The sequence below is a fragment of the Callorhinus ursinus genome, unplaced genomic scaffold, assembly GCF_003265705.2.
Source record: "Callorhinus ursinus isolate GAN/ISIS: 27379988/994484 unplaced genomic scaffold, GSC_fseal_2.0 scaffold18, whole genome shotgun sequence".
In the NCBI taxonomy this organism is placed as follows: Eukaryota; Metazoa; Chordata; class Mammalia; order Carnivora; family Otariidae; genus Callorhinus; species Callorhinus ursinus.
Window position 1 is genome coordinate 29,819,593 of NW_027397080.1, and position 20,576 is coordinate 29,840,168.

The following is a 20,576-nucleotide window of genomic DNA, read 5'->3' on the forward strand; positions in this document are numbered from 1 at the left end:
CAGAATGCATGGATCGGGTGAGGCCTGTCCTCCACAGCTCCTATGATTGCACACACTAAAACCAACACAAATGCCTGAATAGATCATATTAGCATCCTCAAAATTAAGGGAAGTAGGGGTGCCTGGGTGGCTCAGATGGTTGGGTGTCTGCCTTCAGCTCAGGTCACGATCCCAGGGGCCTGCCCAGAGTAGGGCTCCCTGCTCAGAGGGGAGTCTGCTTCTCCCTCTCCTTCTTCCATTCCCACTGCTTGTGCTCTCTGGCTCTGTCAAATAAATAAATAAAATCTTAAAAAAAAAATTTAGGGGAAGTACACTATGAGCAAATATGTATTTAGCAAGTTCTTCCAATGGTGAAACAAAAAAGTATATTTTTCAGTTTTGTTTTGTTTGGCACTGACCCTATTTGTCACCGGGAGTTCCGCATTTCTCAAAGCCTTGACCCGTCCACACGCATTCACATATCAAAAATTAGAGATGATTACATTAACATAGCAGTCCACTTACTTTCACAAAGGAAACTCTGAACACGAAGCGTTTTGCAAGGTAGGTTACTGGAACCATTCCAACTGTGTCAACAGCTTCTCGAAGTTGGGCTGCCACAGCGGTTTCACATCCAAACTGTGACTCTGAAAAACAACGTATCCTAGTAAGTACGAAATCCTACAATTCGAACTGGCAGAAGTAATTCTCTCTGGCAGACTCCTACGGTAACTTTAGTTGGAAGTCTGTTTGGGGTGGCTGGAAGAGAATTAGCCTGAAAGGCAACATCTCTGAAACAATTTTGCCGTCAACCCTGATGTTGTCTTGGGGACTACGGACTCAAGGAGCAGGGCTGGGAACAGCTGGTAAAAGGGTTTCCGCCCAGGGTCTCAGTAACTTTAAAAGTGCTGCCCAACAGCTAGTAGTGTCCTCAAGGGGCCGTGAGCGTCAAACCGCTTCCTGGGAGGCGGGTCTCGTCTTTATGGATTTGGAAAGAGAAGTCCTGCAGAATGGAAAACTTCCTCCTCCGACCCCCCCACCTCCGCCAAGCTCAAGTAGCCTCTACAAAGGGATTTTTTTTTTTTTCCCCAAGGTGAATCACCTGTTCAGAGGGCCAGAGGAAAAATTACCGAGGATTTGGTTCCACAGAAAGATGCAAAAAGGGCGTCTGGGTGGCTCAGATGGTTAAGCGTCTGCCTTCGGCTCAGGTCATGATCCCAGGGTCCTCGGATCGAGTCCCGCATGGGGCTCCCTGCTTAGCGGGGAGCCTGCTTCTCCCTCTGCCAATCTCTCTCTCTGTCTCTTATGAATAAATAAAATCTTTAAAAAAAGAAAGAAAGATGGAAAGAATGAAGGGGCAAGACTCCTTGCCCCAAACTGGAATATGACCTTGCCTCGGGGACCGTTATATCTGCCTCTCAAAGGCTCCACCATCTTGGACTGCCCCATGCTTGCAACAGAGTCCTGCGCTGACTCCCCTAGAGACTGGTTTCTCAGGGGGTTCGGGCCAGAGGGCTTACCACGTCCTCAAAGTCGACCGGCCCGAGGCCCGCCGGAGACGACCCGCAGCCCGGACGCCAGACGGGGAACACCCCTGGCTACATTCTCATTGGCTCCTGGAGGCCGGAAGTGCCTGTGTCCGGCGGAAGTACTCCTACTGTGAGCGTCGGCCAGGCCCGGAGCTTCAGGTAGGCGGGGCCCCTGGCCCCGAACTCTGGGACCAAGTCTGTGGCACGGGCGGAGGGGGGACCCCGAGGGCCCCAGGAGGTTGTCTGGGTTTTGGTCTGGGAGGGCTGGAAGAGTTTCGGGGGCAGGGGCTCGTGGCGACCTCTGGTGGCAGCCGGGGCCTAGTGGAGCCCGGCCACCGCAGGACCCAAGTGCGGGAGCTCCAAGTTCCCCCGTGGAGACGGGGTTTGGGACGGTGGCCCGAGCTGCTCCGTGTCGCGTCCCGATGCTTGAGGTCCTTCGCTGCTCACGTCCAGCCGGGAAAAACGTGTGCTCTCCGCCCTTATCGGTGCTTCTGGCTTTGACAGCCGCGCTCCGGACACGCGGGGGTGCAGGGCTTTCCCCAGGAACACCCGCCGCATCGCTAGGGGACACCTCAGCAAGGCTGCCCGAGGCGCTGTCAAGAGAGAAAACGTTTTCTGCCCCTCCTCGCCCCGCTCCCCTCTCTCCCATGGTGTCTCCCTAAAAAGAGAAGGGTGTGTGTCAGATGCAGGCTGCTCAGGTGGGAGTTATCTGGCCTGCTCTCGGCTAGTTTCTGTAAAGTCAGTGAAACTACTTGTTAATGATTCCCTATTTCCCAGCCAACTCCACCTTTAAGTGGTTTGAATTTTGAGCCTCTTGTAGTCCTGATGAACAGTTTCGCTTTCCTCAAGTTTATGACACTTGGAACTTCAGCAGTTGGAGGTTTATGCACTTTGGGACCGGCCAAGAGTGTGCAGAGTGTAAAGTACTAAGGGGCAAGGTGAGCATGAATGAGTACATCTTCCGCTCCAGATGACAGTTTTTGAGTGCTGTTCGGCAGTTTCGGTGAAAGCTGCACCGCCTTTATTGGATACTAGGTGGTGCCAGCGAGTTAATCTTTCTGGGATAAATTTCAAATAACGGGCAGCACCAGGTTAACGCTTTCAAAGTGCCCCAACTTCCCTGAAATTTATTTAAAATAGTCTTACCTCCTTTAAAATATCTGGTGCCTTTATACGCTGTATCCAGTTATCAAATACCTATTCTCTCTTAAGTGCTGAGCATGCTAAAAGAGGAATCAGACTCATTTTCTCCTCTCCCAGAGTTTATAGTCTGGAGAGAAAGACCAGTAAACAATGTGCTATAATGAAATCACATATAATTTAAGGAAGAAATGAGTACTAAATAGAGAATAAGATGTGAAATGCCGTGGAAGAAGCAATCAGTTCTCATTATTCATTTACCAATTACTTACCCAGTATTTTCTGTCTGCCTAACGTTATGCTGGATGCTGATGCATAAAGAAAAAGTAGGGGCACCTGGGTGGCTTAGTCGGTTAAGCATCTGCCTTGGGCTTAGGTCATGATCCCGGGGTCGTGGGATCAAGCCCTGTCAGGCTCCCTGCTGAGCAGCTTCTCCCTCTCCCTCTCACCCCGCCCCCAGCTCCTGCGATCACGTGTGTGTGCGCTCTCTCTCTCGCTCTCACTATCTCAAATGAATAAATCTTTTTTTTCCCCAAAATTTTATTTATTTATTTGACAGAGAGAGACAGCGAGAGAGGGAACACAAGCAGGGGGAGCGGCAGAGGGAGAAGCAGGCTCCCCGCTGAGCAGGGAGCCTGATGCGGGGCTCGATCCCAGGACCCTGGGATCATGACCCGAGCCGGAGGCAGACGCTTAACGACTGAGCCACTCAGGTGCCCCGAATAAATAAAATCTTAAAAAAAAAAAAAAATCCCTGCTCACAATTTAGTGATTGGGAGGGAACCAAGTAAGACATGGAGAAACTGAACCTTGAGCTAGACCTTGAAGAATGGATTACGTGGGCTTGGTAGGTTGGAAAATAAAAAAAAAACTGGCTCAGAAGAGAAGGATGAGAGTGCGTGGCACGTTTTGAAACAGCAAGTTGTTCTTGCTTCGGCTGCACATACACCAAAATTGAAACAGCACATAGTTTAGCGTGGTTAGACTGTAGGACATTGAGCCTGAAAAGACACTGTCCGTTTTAGGTTTGGCTTTACTTTTACTGGAGAATTCAGCAGAAATAAAATCAAGTTTAATTGTATGTGTCCCAGGAGAAATTATACATGAAGCATAGCTGTAATAAATTATGTGCAATAAATTACACTTCTGGCTAACCTATTATACATGAAATTACACTTTTGGCTATAATTAGCTCATTTGTATTTACATATCATTAATCATTGTAGATAAGCCAATTTTAAAAGATACAGTAGTAAGAATAGATTTTCACTGATTACACTCTATTTTGAGTGTAATGTAAGGAATCCTCTTCATTGAAGTTCACATATCAGATCATCTGGTAATGATTATGTGTAGGAAAATTTTAAATGCTTTAATAAGTTATCCTAGGATTTAGGGTTTTTGTTTTGGTTTGGTTTGGTTTTTGGTTTTTTAAATTTTTGTTTAAGTAATCTCTACACCCAACATGGGGCTCGAACTCACTATCCCAAGATCAAGAGTTGCGTGCTCCACTGACTGAGCCAGCAGGCGCCCCAGGGTTTAGGTTTTTTTTTTTTTTTTTAAAGACTTTATTTATTTGAGAGAGCGAGCATGAGAGGGGGGAGGGTCAGAGGGAGAAGCAGACTCCCTGCTGAGCAGGGAGCCCGATGCGGGACTCGATCCTGGGACTCCAGGATCATGACCTGAGCTGAAGTCAGTCGCTTAACCAACTGAGCCACCCAGGCTCCCAGGGTTTAGGTTTTAATGAATGGTTGTATCTAATATTAAGCAAAATGTGTTTCCTGAAAGGAATGTAAGTTTAATTTTTATAAATGAAAAAACTTAAATGCTATAAATGTTAAGGTAAATGCATATAATATCAACATGCCAAAATCAGTAACTTTTCTCTACACTAGCAATAATCAGAAATTTTTGTTTTTACGTAAACTCTATGCCCAACATGGGACTGGAACTCACAACCCCAAGATCAAGGGTTGCATGCTCCACCGACTGAGCCAGCCGGGTGCCCCACAATAATCAGAAATTGTAATAACAAAAAGTCTATTCCCAATATTAACAAAAAATACAAAATGTCTTAGAATAGCCAATGTTCAAGACCTTTGTGAATAAAACAATACCTTTTAAATTAAAGATCATGAAAGAAAGCTGAGATAAATGGAGTGATATATTGCTTAATAGGAAGATTCAAATTTCAAGGATACAGATCTTCTCATATTAGTCTCTAATTTTAATGTAATCCCTGTCAAAATTTCAATCGCTTTTTTTTTTTTTTTTAGATTTTATTTATTTGAGAGAGAGAGATCACGAGCAGGGGGGAAGGGTAGAGGGAGAAGCAGACTCCCCGCTGAGCAGGGAGCCCAATGTGGTACTCGATCCCAGGACCCTGGGATCATGACCTGAGCAGAAGGCAGACGCTTAACCAGCTGAGCCACCCAGGCGCCCCTCAGTTGCATTTTTAAGGGAACTTGACAAGCTGATTCTTTAGTTCATCCAGAAGAGAAAATGCATGAATAGCAAGAGTTATGGGGGGGAAAATTCTGTAATAATAAAGGCAACTCCTTATCAGTTATCAATGTACACCAGCTCTGCTGCTAACAATTACAATAGCAAGGTAATGTCTTAGGACCCGAACATTATCAGTGAAATTGACTTGAGTCTGTTTCTATTGAATCTATATTAAAAGTGGCATGGGGCACCCATGTTGGCTCAGTTGATTAAGCGTCCGACTCAATCTCAGCTCAGGTCTCGATATCATGGTTGTGAGTTCAAGCCACGTGTTGGGCCCCATGCTGGACATGGAGCCTATTTAAAACAAACAAACCAATAAAAGTGGCATAAGTACTGACTAGTAAACAGTGTTGGGGCAACTGGCTCCCCATTTGAAAGAAAGTAAAAGTTAGACTCCTATTTTACAGCATTAACAAAAAAAAGTTGCAGGTAGCTTAACTGAATGTAAAAAGAGAAAAATTTATGTAAGTCTTAGAATATAATATATATATATTTTTAAATCTTAAGATGGTTAGGGCCTGCCTTCATGGGACATAAAACTAAAAAGCCTTAAAGAAGAAGACAGATTTGGCCATTAAAAATAATTTTTTTTAAAGATTTTATTTATTTATTTGAGAGAGAGAGAATGAGAGATAGAGAGCACGAGAGGGAAGAGAGTCAGAGGGAGAAGCAGACTCCCCGCCGAGCAGGGAGCCCGATGCGGGACTCGATCCCAGGACTCCAGGATCATGACCTGAGCCGAAGGCAGTCGCTTAACCAACTGAGCCACCCAGGCGCCCCAAAAATAATAATTTATTGTGGGGCGCCTGGGTGGCTCAGTCAGAGTCTGCCTTCAGCTCAGGTCATGATCTCAGGGTCTTGGAATCAGTCCTGCATCGGGCTCCCTGCTCAGCGGGGAGCCTGCTTCTCCTTCTCCCTCTGCCTCTGCCTCTCCCCCTGCTTTGCTTTCTCGCTCTCAAATAAATAAAATCTTTTTTTAAAAAAGTAAAAATAATAATTTATCATGACAAAAAACAACATTAAGTGAAATTTAAAGTCAAGAGACAAGGGAAGGGTGCCTGGGTGACTCAGTCGTTGAGCGTCTGCCTTTGGCTTAGGTCATGATTTCAGGGTCCTGGGATCAAGCCCCGCATTGGGCTCCCTGCTCCGCAGGAAGCCTGCTTCTCCCTCTCCCACTCCCCCTGCTTGCGTTCCCTCTCTCGCTGTGTCTCTCTCTGTCAAATAAATAAGTAAAATCTTAAAAAAAAAAGACATAATATTTGCAACATAACTACAAAGGCTTCATACTCCTATAAATCAGTAAGAGAAAGATAATCCAGTAGAAACATGGGCACATTTCCAAAGAAGAAATTCATATCAAAAGTTGTTAATGCCCATAAGTCAGGTAAATGCACATAAAACCAACAAGATAAGGCTAAGAGTGTTCTGAGTCCTGGAGAGTACTTAGTAAGAATGAAAAAGAATGTTATAAAAATCTTTTTGTAACACAAAGTCACACCTGATCTATTTCTTTTTTCTTTTTTTTTTAAGATTTTATTTATTTATTTGAGAGAGAGAATGAGAGCACGAGAGGGAAGAGGGTCAGAGGGAGAAGCAGACTCCCCGCCGAGCAGGGAGCCCGATGTGGGACTCGATCCCGGGACTCCAGGATCATGACCTGGGCCAAAGGCAGTCGCTTAACCAACTGAGCCACCCAGGCGCCCACACCTGATCTATTTCTTTATAAAATTGTGTTTCCAATTCATTTAAAGTAAGATGGACCAATAGTGAAGATTTCTTTCTTTTTTTTTAAAAGATTTTATTTATTTATCAGAGAGAAAGAGAACACAAGCCAGGGTAGCTGCAGGCAGAGGGAGAAGGAGAAGCAGGCTCCCCGCTGAGCAAGGAGCCCAGTGCGGGCTCGGTCCCAGGACCCTGGGATCATAACCTGAGCTGAAGGCAGCCGCTTAACCAACTGAGCCACCCAGGCGTCCCAATAGTAAGATTTCTTTTTTTTTTTTTAAAGATTTTATTTATTTATTTGAGAGAGAGAACGAGAGATAGAAAGCACGAGAGGGAAGAGGGTCAGAGGGAGAAGCAGACTCCCTGCTGAGCAGGAAGCCCGATGTGGGACTCGATTCCGGGACTCCAGGATCATGACCTGAGCCAAAGGCAGTCGCTTAACCAACTGAGCCACCCAGGCGCCCCAATAGTAAGATTTCTAATTAACTTGTCAAGTCAGGAAGACTGCCAGGCATTTTTGTGGGGTTTTACTAGTATGTGAGTTTAAACTTTTATATGTAAAATGAAATTCTCTTTGCACAACTGTCTTTCCCACACCTGTAGCTCAGAAAGAGTATAGCCCATTTTAAATTGTACTGGTATGTTGAATCATTTCAAATAACCAAATAATACTATATGTGGGCTTATTGTTCTACTTAGAGATCAAAATGGCTTCCAGAGGAAAGACAGAGACAAGCAAATTAAAGCAGAATTTAGAAGAACAGTTGGATAGACTAATGCAGCAATTACAAGATCTGGAGGAATGCAGGTAATAGTATAACTGCTGCTCTGCTGTCAAGTGGCTTTTTTCTGCAGCTAGATTCCCAGCCGTGGGTGCAGGCCCATGTGTGATTTTGGTTTCGCCTGTAGTGTTCTTCTCAGTGCTTTGTCTGTTGGAGAAATAAAAGTGCAAGCTTTGGAGTCATAAAAGTAAGCCCCTTAAGTTTCCATTTCCTTGAGTGTGAAGTAGAAATAGTAACACCTACCTTGTCTTCAGTATTTAAAATGGCCCTGCCTGGAATGTACTTGAACTTCTGTAGTGTATTTTCAGCCTTAACCATTCAAAGGATCAAAACTGTTCATTGCCTTTTTTAACAACTTTGAAAGGTTGTTGTAGGTATTTCAAATGAAGAGTAGGCTTGGCCCAGAGTAGGTGCTCAGTAAATGGTAGCTGTCATTATTTGTAGTAAATGTTTAATAAATGGCTTGTTCAATCAGTGACTAAAAATAGCCTCTTAGCTAACTGAACATAATAAAAGAAACTAGCCTCGTGCTCAGATGACAGGTACTACATTGCTGTTGTATTTCACGATGGACAAAATTTTACCTACCATTAATGATGGTGATAAAAGTGACAACTATTTTGTCAAGTACCTATTGTTTGTCAGGGACTTTCTGTAGTTTATGTAATGTTCATAGCAACCCTATAAGGTAGGTACTGTCATTATCTGTGGCTTGTAGATCAAGAAACTGAGGCTTGGCTGTGTTAAGTATCTTGCCCATGGTTATGAATCGATTCATAGACTGCTTAAGAGGAAGTTATTATGTGGTTTGTTAAGTGTGCCTCACTTTGGTAAAAGAAAAATGTTTAATTATCAAAGTAACCACATTGCAGGAAAACACCCATATTACTAACATCTGAACACATCTATTGTTAGCATTTTGTCATTTCCTTTCAGCCTTGTCCCCCCAGATATTTTTTGTAAATATATGTATCTGAAGTCTTAGAGTACAAATATTAAGATTGCTTTTTTCACTTGGAACTCTTGTGTTTTTCTATATTATGTTCACTGTACTTCAGAGAGGAACTTGATACAGATGAATATGAAGAAACCAAAAAGGAAACTCTGGAGCAACTAAGTGAATTTAATGATTCACTGAAGAAAATTATGTCTGGAAATATGACTTTGGTAGATGAGCTAAGTGGAATGCAACTGGTAAGCATAATTTACGTACGCTGGTGACACAGGTGGTTTTTCTCTCTTTTTTTTATAAGTATATTTAAGATAGAAGAGAAACCCTGTCCCAGGCAGCCAGCATTCATTGTACAAGTTTCCCCTTTGGAAAACGGTGTGTGGGTGTTCAGTTCTGTGTCTGGTGTATATGAACAGACCGTAAATCTCCCTGTGATCTGTGGTAGCTGTGAGGCAGCTCTGGAACGTGAAGAGCTGTTTGGTTTGAACCTTGAAGAAAACTGTTTTGAGTTTAGCTGAGATTAAAGAAAAGTTCATCAAGTGACTGTTAATGTACACCTGGTTATTAAAATAACTATGAAATTAAAAAAAAGAAAAGAAAAGAAACCCTGTTTGGGGGTTTGACTTCTAGATGAATGTCTGCTTATAGATAAAGCAGCATAAGCTTCCAGATCTTCATTTAGTTATGTATTTGGCTCCAATGACATGCACAGAAATAGCAAATGGAAACTAAATTTTTTTTTTAATTTAAATTTTAGGTAGTTAACACACAGTGCAATGTTGGTTTCTGGAGTAAAATTCAGTGATTCATCACTTACATACAATACCCAGTGCTTATCCCAGCAAGTGCCCTCCTTAGTGCCCATCACCCATCTAGCCCATCCCCCACCCACCTCCCTCCATCAACCCTGTTTGTTCTTTATCGTTAAGAATCTCTTATGGTGGGCGCCTGGGTGGCTCAGTTGGTTAAGCGACTGCCTTCGGCTCAAGTCATGATCCTGGAGTCCTGGGATCGAGTCCCGCATCGGGCTCCCTGCTCAGCGAGTCTACTTCACCCTCTGACCCTCTTCCGTCTCGTGCTCTCTATTTCTCATTCTCTCTCTTTCAAATAAATAAATAAAAAGCTTTAAAAAAAAAAAAGAATCTCTTATGGATTGTTTCCCTCTCTCCTTTTTTTCTTTCCCCCTTCCCATATATTCCTCTGTTTTCTTTCTTAAATTCCACATATGAGTGAGATCATATGGTATTTGTCTTTCTCTGACTGACTTATTTCACTTAGCATTAATACTCTCTAGCTCCACCCACATCATCGCAGATGGTAAGATTTCATTCTTTTTCATGGCTGAGTAGTATTCCATTGTAGGGGGGTGGTGTGTTTACAACATACAGCATAAGTTGTAAATTATGCTTACACACACCACCCACATCCTTTTTTTCCATTCATCAGTCAGTGGATATTTGGGTCTCTCCACAGTTTGGCTATTGTTGCTAATGCTGCTATAAACATCAGGGTGCATGTATTCCTTTGAATCTGTATTTTTGTGTCCTTTGGGTACATACCTAGTAGTTGCAATTGCTGGATCGTAGGGTAGTTCTATTTTTAACATTTTGAGGAACCTCCATACTGTTCTCGAGAGTTGCTGTACCAGTTTGCATTCCCACCAACAATGCAAGAGGGTTCCCCTTTCTCTACATCCCCACCAACATCTGTTGTTTCTTTTTTTTTTTTAAGATTTTATTTATTTATTTGTCAGAGACAGAGAGAGCACAAGCAGGAGGAGTGGCAGGCCGAGGAAGAAGCAGGCTCCCTGCCTAGCAGGGAGCCCAATGCGGGACTCGATCCCAGGACCCTGGGATCATGACCTGAGCCGAAGGCAGACGCTTAACGACTGAGCCACCCAGGCGTCCCCAACATCTGTTGTTTCTTGTGTTGTTAATTTTAGCCATTCTGACAGGTGTGAGACGGTATCTCATCATGGTTTTGATTTGTATTTCCCTGATGATGAGTAATGTTGAGCATCTTTTCATGTGTCTGTTAGCCATCTGGATGTCTTCTTTGGAATAGTGTCTATTCATGTCTTCTGCCCATTTCTTAACTGGGTTACTTGTTTTTTGGGTGTTGAATTTGTTAAGTTCTTTGTAGATTTTGGATACTAACCCTAATCAGATATATCGTTTGCAAATATCTTCTCCCATTCTGTAGGCTGCCTTTTACTTTTATTGATTGTTTCCTTTGCTGTGCAGCTTTTTATCTTGATGAAGTCCCAGTAGTTCATTTTTGCTTTTGTGGAAACTAAAATTATAACAGTGTTTGACGAACAGGGAAGACCTATTTGTAATTGAAGACTCATCAATCAATTATTATAATATTTGATTCATTGGAATATTTTGCTCAGTTTTTACCTTCTTGTATTCTAGGCTATCCAGGCAGCTATCAGCCAGGCCTTTAAAACCCCGGAGGTCATCAGGTTATTTGCAAAGAAACAACCAGGTCAGCTTCGGACAAGGTTAGCAGAGGTAAAGTTTCTTTAAATTGATTTATTTGCTGTGTGTATTTGTTTTCTCAGCTCCAGAATTTCATTATGTTATTCTGAAATTTAAAAATTGGTCAGTTGAGAATGTATAACACCACCAAGAGTGAACCCTAATGATGTATAGACTATGGAATTGGGGGATTATGATGTGTCAGGGTAGGTTTATCTGTTGTAACAAATGAACCATTCCGGTGGGACATATTTATCATGGGGAGGCTGTGCAGAAGTGGAGGTGAGGGGTATATGGGAAATCTTTGTACCTTTCACACAATTTACTGTGAACCTAAAACTGTTCTGAAAAATAGTCTGTTAGAAAAAAAATTGATCAGTTGATTTTTTTTTTTTAAAGATTTAATTTATTTATTTGAGAGAGAGAGAAGAAGTGGGGGGTAGGGAGAGGGAGCAGACTCCCCAGTGAGCAGGGAACCTGAAGCAGGGCTTGATCCCAGGACCGTGGGACCATGACCTGAGCCGAAGGCAGATGCTTAACCGACTGAGCCACCCAGGTGCCCCTGATTTTTTTTTTTTTTTAAGATTTATTTATTTATTTTAGAGAGAATGTGGGGAGCAGGAGAGGGAGAGAGAAACTTTAGTAGACTCCTCACTGAGCTTGGAGCCCAACACGGGACTTGATCCCATAACCCTCAGATCATGACCGGAGCTAAAACCAAGAGTCAGACCCTTAACTGACTGTGCCATACAGGGGCCCCTGATCAGTTGATTTTAGAGCCACAACCCATAGTTTTCTGACAAAGTTAGTCTTTTGAGCAATTATTATTGATAACGAATATGGAGGTTTAAAAAGCATATGACAGTTTATACTGCTACTAACTACTTCTACTTGGACCCTACCTTTAAGGTTTTACCATATACTTCTGGAGCCCTGAGTTGAAATTCCATCTAGAATCCATTAGCGGCATTGCTCTCTGCACATGTGGCCTTTGTCATCTAAGAATTTCAAACATCTCTATAAACCTGGTACTTGAGGAAATCTGTTAATAGGCTTTAATATAATTAAGACATTAACAGGTGATTTGCAACCACTGGTAATTCAGTAGCATAGTGGTTAAGAGCATGAACGTGGGTCAGACTGGCAGGATTTTTATCCCTGCTCTACCGTGAAGGTAGCTGACCTTGGGGAAATTATTATTTTTTTTTAAGTTTTTATTTATTTATTTAACAGAGAGACTGCAAGAGAGGGAACACAAGCAGGGGGAGTGGGAGAGGGAGAAGCAGGTTTCCCACCACCGAGCAGGGAGCCCGATGTGGGGCTCGGTCCCAGGATCCTGGGATCATGACCTAAGCCGAAGGCAGATGCTTAACGACTGAGCCACCCAGGTGCCCCTTGGGAAGTTATTTTTAATTGTTTTAGCACAATTAATAATATTTTTAACAAATATTATTATTGGAGTTGGATAAGTTATCTTATTCAACTTCTTTGTGCCTCAGTTCCCCATCTATAAAAAGGTGATACTGGTAGTCCCTACTTCTTAAGGTTGTTATGAAGAATAAATGAGGTAATATATGTAAAACACATACTGTGTATAATATGTAATACATGTAAAGTATGTGGAATAGTACCCAGGCTTAGTACATGCTATCAGTGTTTCTGATGATAGAGGTGATGATAACCAACATTCCTAGAGACATGATACTAGTTATCTCATTCAAGCCTATAGACCACACCTCAGTTTAAGGGAATGAGTTCTTAGAGGACAGCTTCTCTCTAAAGGAAGCTATTGACCTCCCAGTTCTCAGTAGAGTTTTTAATCAAGACAGTGGTTATGATTATCATTAAGGTTTATTAGAATTGGGGCGCCTGGGTGGCTCAGTCGGTTAAGCATCTGCCTTCGGCTCAGGTCATGATCCCAGGGTCCTGGGACCGAGCCCCGCATTGGGCTCCCTGCTCGGCGGGGAGCCTGCTTCTCCCTCTGCCTGCTGCAACCCCTGCTCGTGCTCTCTCTCTCTCTCTTTCTCAAATAAATAAATAAATCTTAAAAAAAAAAAAAAGATTTATTAGGATTGAGGGGCACCTGGCTGGCTCAGTCAGTGGCGCATGTGACTCCAGTTCTCGGGAGTTGTGAGTTTGAGCCCCATATTGGGTGTAGAGATTACTTAAGAAATAAAATCTTAAAAAAAAAAAAGATTTACTAAAGCTGTGTAAATTGTGTTGCTGGCATGTTTGCCTTGAATTTCTGTAGTTCTCTATATTAGTCCTCTAGAGGATCTTTTTTTTTTAATATTTATTTATTTATTTGACAGAGAGAGACACAGTGAGAAAGGGAACACAAGCAGGGGAGTGGAGGAGGGAGAAGCAGGCTTCCCGCTGAGCAGGGAGCCCAATGCGGGGCTTGATCCCAGGATACTGGGATCATGACCTGAGCTGAAGGCAGACACTTAACGACTAAGCCACTCAGGCGCCCCTCTAGAGGATTTTTTTTAAGAAGTAGTAGATTTGGGGGTACCTGGGGTGGCTCAGTTGGTTAAGCATCTGACTCTTGGTTTCAGCTCATGTCACAATCTCGTGGTTCCGGTGATCAAGTCCTACATTGGGCTCTGTGCTCAGCAAGGAGTCTGCTTGAAGATTCTTCTCCCTCTTACCCTCTCCACCTAAAACTAATAAATCTTAAAAAAAAAAAAAAGTCATAGTAGTTCTGGGGGCACCTGGCTGACTTGGTCAGAAGAGCATGCAACTCTTGATCTTGGGTTGTGAGTTCGAGCCCCACATTGGGTGTAGAGATTACTTTACCAAAAAAAAGTAGTAGTGGTAGATCTGAAAAGCTGGATTTTATGGGCAGAATGTTTTTAACTTAAGTACCATATACTTTGCATTCATCCATTTCAGATGGATAGAGATCTCATGGTAGGAAAGCTGGACAGAGGCCTGTATACTCAGCAGAAAGTGGAGATACTAACAGCTCTCAGGAAACTTGGAGAGAAGGTACCTGTATTTAATTTACTATAACAGGGATAAAGAAAAGGTATAAAGTATTTGGTACAGAACTTCTTGATCTGTGATCCACTTTGTAGTCCTGAGACATTCTTAATGGTGTTTCTTAGAACCACTTCTTAACATCGGAATCCACTCCCTTGGGCTTTGTTTTGTTTTGTTTAGCTGACTGCAGATGATGAGGCCTTCTTGTCAGCAAATGCAGGTGCTATACTCAGCCAGTTTGAAAAAGTCTCTACAGACCTCGGTGAGTACCCTCGTATTTCTGAAAGCTGAGCATGCATTACTGCTCCAGATTACTGGATACCATGGGTAAGATAACAGGATGGCCTTTTCTTGAGTTTAAAGGTAAAACCAGATTTCTTTATAAATCCCTCTTACTGGGTTTATTTCCTAATACTTTTTACTTAAAAATAGTTAAATTAATATAACTTAATATTTTAAAAATACTTGTCAACTAAAAGTAAACTAAAATTTTATATATTCTATTTCGCATTTAAAGGTAGAGTAAGGTTTTGTAAGCAATAAATCACCCCGTGTATGTCAGATGTTTGTGCAGGGAAAAGAAAATTGGGAATTGGCACTGGGCAGGTTTGGGGTAATGCTCTGATAATAGAAGCTCATTTTATTTTCTATTTCAGTATCTATGGGATAGATTTTCCCCTTGTTATCTGGAACTGTAAATGCATTTGAAATAACCTTTTGTTTATTATGTGTCTTTCTCCTTAGGCTCCGGAGACAAAGTTCTGGCATTGGCAAGTTTTGAGGTTGAAAAAACAAAAAAATGACATGGTGTGGAGGCTTGGAACATTGGTCACATTCTTGCTATAAATGGCGTTTGTCTTCTAGGGATTTTGAATCATTGCAGAGCAATCAAGAGATTCTTGAAATGCATTGATAACCTAAGAAAAGGTGACAGAAAAACATACTTGTGGCTTCTGGTTATACCCTTCATCATTGTGCTTTGTGTAGGGCTCCTGCCTGAGTCATCCTAGACTTGTTGGGATGAGGGACCCATTGGACCTTATTCATTATGTCTTGTGTGTTTGAGAGAGAGAACAGAAAAGTTTCTCTGCCTGTTTTTTTTAAGCCTCCTTGTTTTTAAGTGCTGATAGTAAATGAAAAGATGTGAACTAATGATTCTTTTCTGTTCATAATTTATCCCCATTTATTGGAGTGAATAGTGTACCAACATCAATAGACCTCATGTGTGTTCATAGAATTTTAGAGTTCTAAGTGATCTTAGAAATCATTTTCATTTTATAAACAAGGAAACTGAGGCTCAGAAAGAGCAAGTTGACTTGCTTAACGTCACATCCAAGACAGAGCTGGTGATAAGACTTGGGTGTCCTGACTCTCAACTTTGTGTCCATTGAGTTTTATTTCTGTATTTTGTGCTGTTTTTAAAAACTAATTAAGACATATTTGGGCAAGTTTGTGTTTATGAAAAATTCGGTGTCCCAACAGAACATTGTCACTAAGGGACCGTTCCTCAGCCTGTAAGGCCTCCGTATGAATGGGGCCCATTGTATCTCTGAGTTTTGAGCTTGGAACAATGGGAGCCCTGTTGAGAGTCTCCTGGAGTAACTTAACCTCCTGCCATTGTTCCACCAGGGAGGCAATTGAAAGTGGCAGCTGGAGGCCCTCCCTGTGTGTGACCTCTTTGCTGAAACCCAGAGGGTGGTGACTGTAAACTATTATTTACTCTTCAGTTTTTGGAGAAACACAAAATAAGTTATGAGGAAAAGCATACTCTTGAGTGTTTATGTTTCTCTGCATGCTTAAATATATAGATTTCCCCATGCAGGTGTATGTTAGCTTATATTCTAGGCTCTGGCCACTTTATATTTTTTCATGTATTTCTCAGTTTTCTTTTTCTTTGCACTTTATACAAATTAAAAACATTTTTAAAGCTTCTTGTATACTGTAAACTCTACTAGGTGCTCTGCCAACTGGACAAATTAGGGACCTCAGCTTCATTAATGCCTTATTTGGAACTTTTAATGGGTAACTTTTTATATATGGGTTTACGATGGTCAAAAACTCATTGAAATTGTGACAAATCAAGAAGAAGCAAATGACCTGCTATTCATCTAGGACTTTATGGTCAATCATCATTTCATTATTCTGCTTTTTGCTTGTTTGTTTTATTAAGTAATCTCTACACCCAACGTGGAGCTTGAACTCATGATCCTGAGATGAAGAGTCGCACGCTCCAACTGACTGAGCCCTCCAGGCACCCCTATTCTATATATTTTTTTCAATCAAGGTGAAACTCTCATAACATGAAATTCACCATTTTAAAGTGTACAATTCAGGGTGTTTAATACATTCAAAATGTTGTGCAATCATCACCATCTTGTTCCAAAACATTTTCACCCCCCCCCCAAAGGAGACCCCGTGCCCATTAGGCAGTCACTCCATGCCCTCCTCTTTATCCCAGCAACCACTAATCTGCTTTCTGTCTCTATCTCTGGGTTTATCTGTTCTGGATATTTCATATCAATGGCGTCATACCGTATGTGACCTTTTGTGTCTGGCTTCTTTCACTTAGCATCATATTTTCAAGGTTAATCTAAGTTGTAGCACATACCAGTACTTCATATCTTTTAATGGCTGAAAATACTTCCTTGCATGGATACCACATTGTGCTTATCCACTTATCTCTTGAACATTTGGTTTTTTCCACTTTTTGGCTATTGCAAATAGTACTGCTATGAACATTTGTGTAAGTTTGTTTAAATACCTGTTTTCAGCTCTTTTGGGTATATACCTATGAATGGAATTGCTGTCTGTATGTGTATTTTTGGGTATTTTTCGTTTTGTTTTTTAAGCCATAACAAGATTCCCCCTTCCCCTCCAGTAGTAGGATAAGGAAAATTAGGAATATTTGGTATTTGAAAGGGGCCTAGATGAATCCCGAGTCCTTAATTTTGGTTTCTCTTACACTTTTTCTAAGACTAACATCAGTGAAATATTTTGTCATTAATCTCATTAGTGTATTCATTTTGTAAGCAATGACTAGTACTCAACTTAAAATTAATCTTCCTTTAAAAGTTGCAAAGTTTTCAGTGCCTAGCAATACACTGTCATTTATGGCCATGTGACCTTTGGTAGGTTATTTAATCTTTTTGAGTCTCATTTTCCTCTTCTGTTCAATGGGGATAAGTGGGTAGGACCTACCTACTACATAGGATTACTGTGGATTCCCCTCTTTTCCTTAATGCAGAAAGGTTTGCATTGGAGCTAATCTACCATTTAACAATTCTTTCAAGGGCCATATGATATGTTTTGTTACACAGATTTGGTATAATTTAGAAAAATAAATTGGAAAGTGAATAATTTGAAAATTCTGTACAATTATAGTTATTAAATGATGTGCAAACTAGATTTCCTGTTCATATTTTACTATATTTAATCTTCTGGTTTTTTGAACTTCTTGGGAGGTTTCAGACTGCAATAATTAATGCCAAGGCAGCTAACTTTTTGATATACTTAGGTCAAGCTAATAATGAGAAGAATTCCTGCATTTTTCAAAGAACTGGGGTTGAAGCAGAAGTAAATTCCAACAAGCAAGCATACAACCGGGCTGTTGAATAAAAGTTAATAATTTAAAACACTTCCTAGGGGCACCTGGCTGGCTCAGTCTGTAGAGTGTGTGACTCTTGATCTCGGATTTGTAAGTTCAAGTCCCACATTGGGTATATACATTACTTAAAAATAAAGTCTTTAAAAAAATAAAAAAAAACAACAATTTCTATGTTTCAGAGCTTTGTTTTTTCCTGTGAGCGGTGAGATAGGTATGCTAGGTGGGTGGTACAGGAAGAAACCCAGCAGTAGAATGAGCTGTTCCCAGGGAAGAGTTGGAGTTGAGACAGAGATTGTTAACTTTGATTGTTAGGCGCTTTTTTGAAGACAACTCAGCCAAAGAATGGTCATCTTAGCCAAAATAAAAGACTATACAAATCCACCATTGGATGGTATCTGATTACAGTGAATGATGGATAGTTTGAAATTATTACAGAAAAAATAAACCCAGACCATTTTGCCTAGCGCTTTTCAGCCACTTTCCTGGTTTGTTTTTTGTTGTTGTTGTTGTTTTTGCCCTTACTCTATTCATTACTAAGGCCAAAGAATGCTCTTCTTTGCCTCTCAAAATGTTTTTCAGCATTAATATGTAAATTAAAACTGTCAGCATTCCCACAGACCCCCATGAACAAGCCGTAATTGCTTCCAGTCTGTTTGGCCCTGGAATTAAAAAGATTTAGAAACTGGGTTAACTGGTATTTAATATTTTCATTAAATTGCTAAAAGCAGGTTAAAAATACGGTTCTTCTAGCTATTCCCCTAGAGTGTGGCCTTTTGACATCCTAATTCACTTTGTTTTGAAGTCCCTCTCCCCGCCATACTGACAGCGGAGCTGGGAGACTAAGCTGCTGAAAGCCGCCCGCACCAGGCTCACCGCATGGCTGCACGCTGTCTGCCATCCATGCAGAGGACCAGGGAAGTTAGGTTTGAGGCTGTCCGTTGGAAGCCTCATAGTTAGTGCTTGGTGGTTTTCCTTTTGAAAAGACCACATTCCTTATGGCCTCAGACAATGGACTGCAATTAAAAATAAGTAAACAAAATTATTTTCTGTAAAGAAGGTGAAGGAGAGTCACCAGTTTTGTGTTTTTTGAGGTTTTGTTGTTTTGGTTTGGTTTGGTTTTTTGAGTAAAGAGTAAGATTAGGTAAGGGTTTTTTCTAAGATAATGCACCAGCCTCTGCCCCCAATTTCTGGCCACTTTGGGAATTTTGGAAGCCTTCCCACAAGAACCTGTGACTTTGTGTTACAGTCATAATTTTAATACATGATTTAAGGGCTTAGGTTATCTTGATTATGTATGTTTAAAATGTCTGAGTAGGTCAGGTACTATTCTTTGTTACCACTAAATTGTCATGTGGGGCTGTTCTTTCCTATAAGAGGAGTTTAAGGATTTTTTTTTTTTGCTTGTGTGAAAACCTTGTTCTTTCAGGCCTGGCATCACTCCTCCAACACTCATAAACCAGACCAAGTTGAAACTGAGGCTGTTACCTGCAGTGGTAATCAAAGAGGTAGGTAATTAGGTAAAAGCAAGCATTTGGCCTAGATTAGATTATAACTGATTGCCTTAACCCTGTGATTTGACCATGATCTTAGAAAATGTGGTACTTTTACTACTTCATGTATTTAAAAGGAAAAGAAAGAAACTTTCTTATCACAAGTTTTACATCAAATTTAATCTAGGTTTTGGTAAATTATAACTTAGATTTGGTTTATAAAGCTCTGAGCTTATACTCAAATATTTTATGTCATATTTATTCAGGAAAGGAGCATTTGTACTTTATGAGCAAACATGTAAAATCTCAGTCCCTTAGCCTTAGTCTTATGGCATTTCTTTTCATCCTGTCTTCTGGGAGTTTGAGTAGTTTGTTCCTCTGCAAGAAAATACCATGAGCAAGACTGTATAAAGGAATACATATAGACCTACCAAATCTACTTTCCAGTCTCAGAAGAATGCGGACTCTGTCTTTAACTTGTGAACTTGGAGGAGAAATGAGGGAATTGAGCACGCGCGTTCTTGTTCATGTGCCTGCCTCTCTTCTGGGAGTCTGACTGTAAAAGTGGCTTGTCTGCTCCCATCAGGCACTCAGGACCTCCCACAGTGCTGTTCTTGCCAGAGTGGGAGGTTGACTGTGCCAGGTTAATTCTATTACAATCCAAGCACTGGGCAAATGGTGTACTCTAGGCCCTTTTGGTTTGAAAAACTCAAAATGTGCTTTTCCCTGGTGAGGATTAGGTCTTGAGATTGGAGAGAAGAAACCATGTTTTGAAAAAAATTTTTTTTTAAAGATTTTATTTATTTATGAGAGAGAGAATGAGAGACAGCATGAGAGGGAAGAGGGTCAGAGGGAGAAGCAGACTCCCTGCTGAGCAGGGAGCCCGATGTGGGACTCGATCCCGGGACTCCAGGATCCTGACCTGAGCCGAAGGCAGTGGCTTAACCAACTGAGCCACCCAGGCGCCCTGTTTTGAAAAATCTTAACAGTAATTACTATGTGGGAGCAAGGACAGTTTCTCTCGGCTACCTCTTCTGACTATGATGTCATTTCTTCTTTCCTCAGACGTTGTCTTTTTCTTAAAGATTTTAATTTATTTATTTGTCAGAAACAGGCGGAGAGTGTGCACAAGCAGGGGGAGCGGCAGGCAGAGGGAGAAGCAGGCTCCCCGCCGAGCAAGGAGCCCGATGTAGGACTTGATCCCAGGACCCTGGGATCATGACCTGAGCCAAAGGCAGACGCTTAACCGACTGAGCCACCCAGGCGTCCCTCCTCAGACATTTTCTGAGCGCTGATATATGCCGGACACATTGCTTGGGTCTCTTTTGTTAAATTTCCTTCCTTCCTTCCTTCCTTCCTTCCTTCCTTCCTTCCTTCCTTCCTTCCTTCCTTCCTTCCTTCC

At 41.6% G+C, this 20,576-nt stretch overlaps 2 protein-coding genes across 7 annotated transcripts in view; one reads left to right on the plus strand and one right to left on the minus strand.

The window, feature by feature from the left end:
• Nucleotides 1-1,609, minus strand: part of LOC112811556 (retinoid-binding protein 7) — a 48,643-nt gene extending 47,034 nt beyond the window's left edge. For 3 of the 4 annotated variants that reach the window (XR_012381376.1, XM_073903374.1, XM_025855693.2), the window contains exons 1-3: nucleotides 1,500-1,609; nucleotides 1,110-1,299; nucleotides 505-626 (exon numbers count right to left, since the gene is read on the minus strand). The gene's annotated coding sequence lies outside the window, so the exon portion shown is untranslated. Of the gene's footprint in view, nucleotides 1-504; nucleotides 627-1,081; nucleotides 1,300-1,499 lie in introns of all 4 variants that reach the window. The other variant, XM_073903373.1, reaches the window with a different exon arrangement.
• A 156-nt stretch (nucleotides 1,610-1,765) lies between these two features.
• On the plus strand, nucleotides 1,766-18,125 carry LZIC (leucine zipper and CTNNBIP1 domain containing). 3 transcript variants are annotated; one of them, XM_073903375.1, is made up of 8 exons: nucleotides 1,766-2,446; nucleotides 7,578-7,686; nucleotides 8,719-8,854; nucleotides 11,030-11,128; nucleotides 13,991-14,086; nucleotides 14,261-14,342; nucleotides 14,825-14,850; nucleotides 17,595-18,125. In XM_073903375.1, exons 2-8 carry the CDS (start codon nucleotides 7,586-7,588, stop codon nucleotides 17,655-17,657), a joined length of 603 nt encoding a protein of 200 aa, XP_073759476.1. In that variant the 5' UTR covers nucleotides 1,766-2,446; nucleotides 7,578-7,585; the 3' UTR covers nucleotides 17,658-18,125. The 3 variants fall into 3 exon arrangements, with proteins under 3 accessions (XP_073759476.1, XP_025711481.1, XP_025711480.1); XM_025855696.2 differs by lacking the exon at nucleotides 17,595-18,125 and having other exon boundaries at nucleotides 1,769-2,388; nucleotides 14,825-17,483; XM_025855695.2 differs by lacking the exon at nucleotides 17,595-18,125 and having other exon boundaries at nucleotides 2,290-2,446; nucleotides 14,825-17,483.
• Nucleotides 18,126-20,576: the final 2,451 nt, after the last annotated feature.

Bases quoted from the DNA above. Each gene is read 5' to 3' on its own strand.
- LZIC (XM_025855696.2), top strand. From the start codon at position 2,334: ATGAACAGTTTCGCTTTCCTCAAGTTTATGACACTTGGAACTTCAGCA. The intron at 2,389-7,577 runs GTTTATGCACTT...TGTTCTACTTAG, and splicing joins TGGAACTTCAGCAGTTGGAG to AGATCAAAATGGCTTCCAGA. The intron at 8,855-11,029 runs GTAAGCATAATT...CTTGTATTCTAG, and splicing joins AGCTAAGTGGAATGCAACTG to GCTATCCAGGCAGCTATCAG.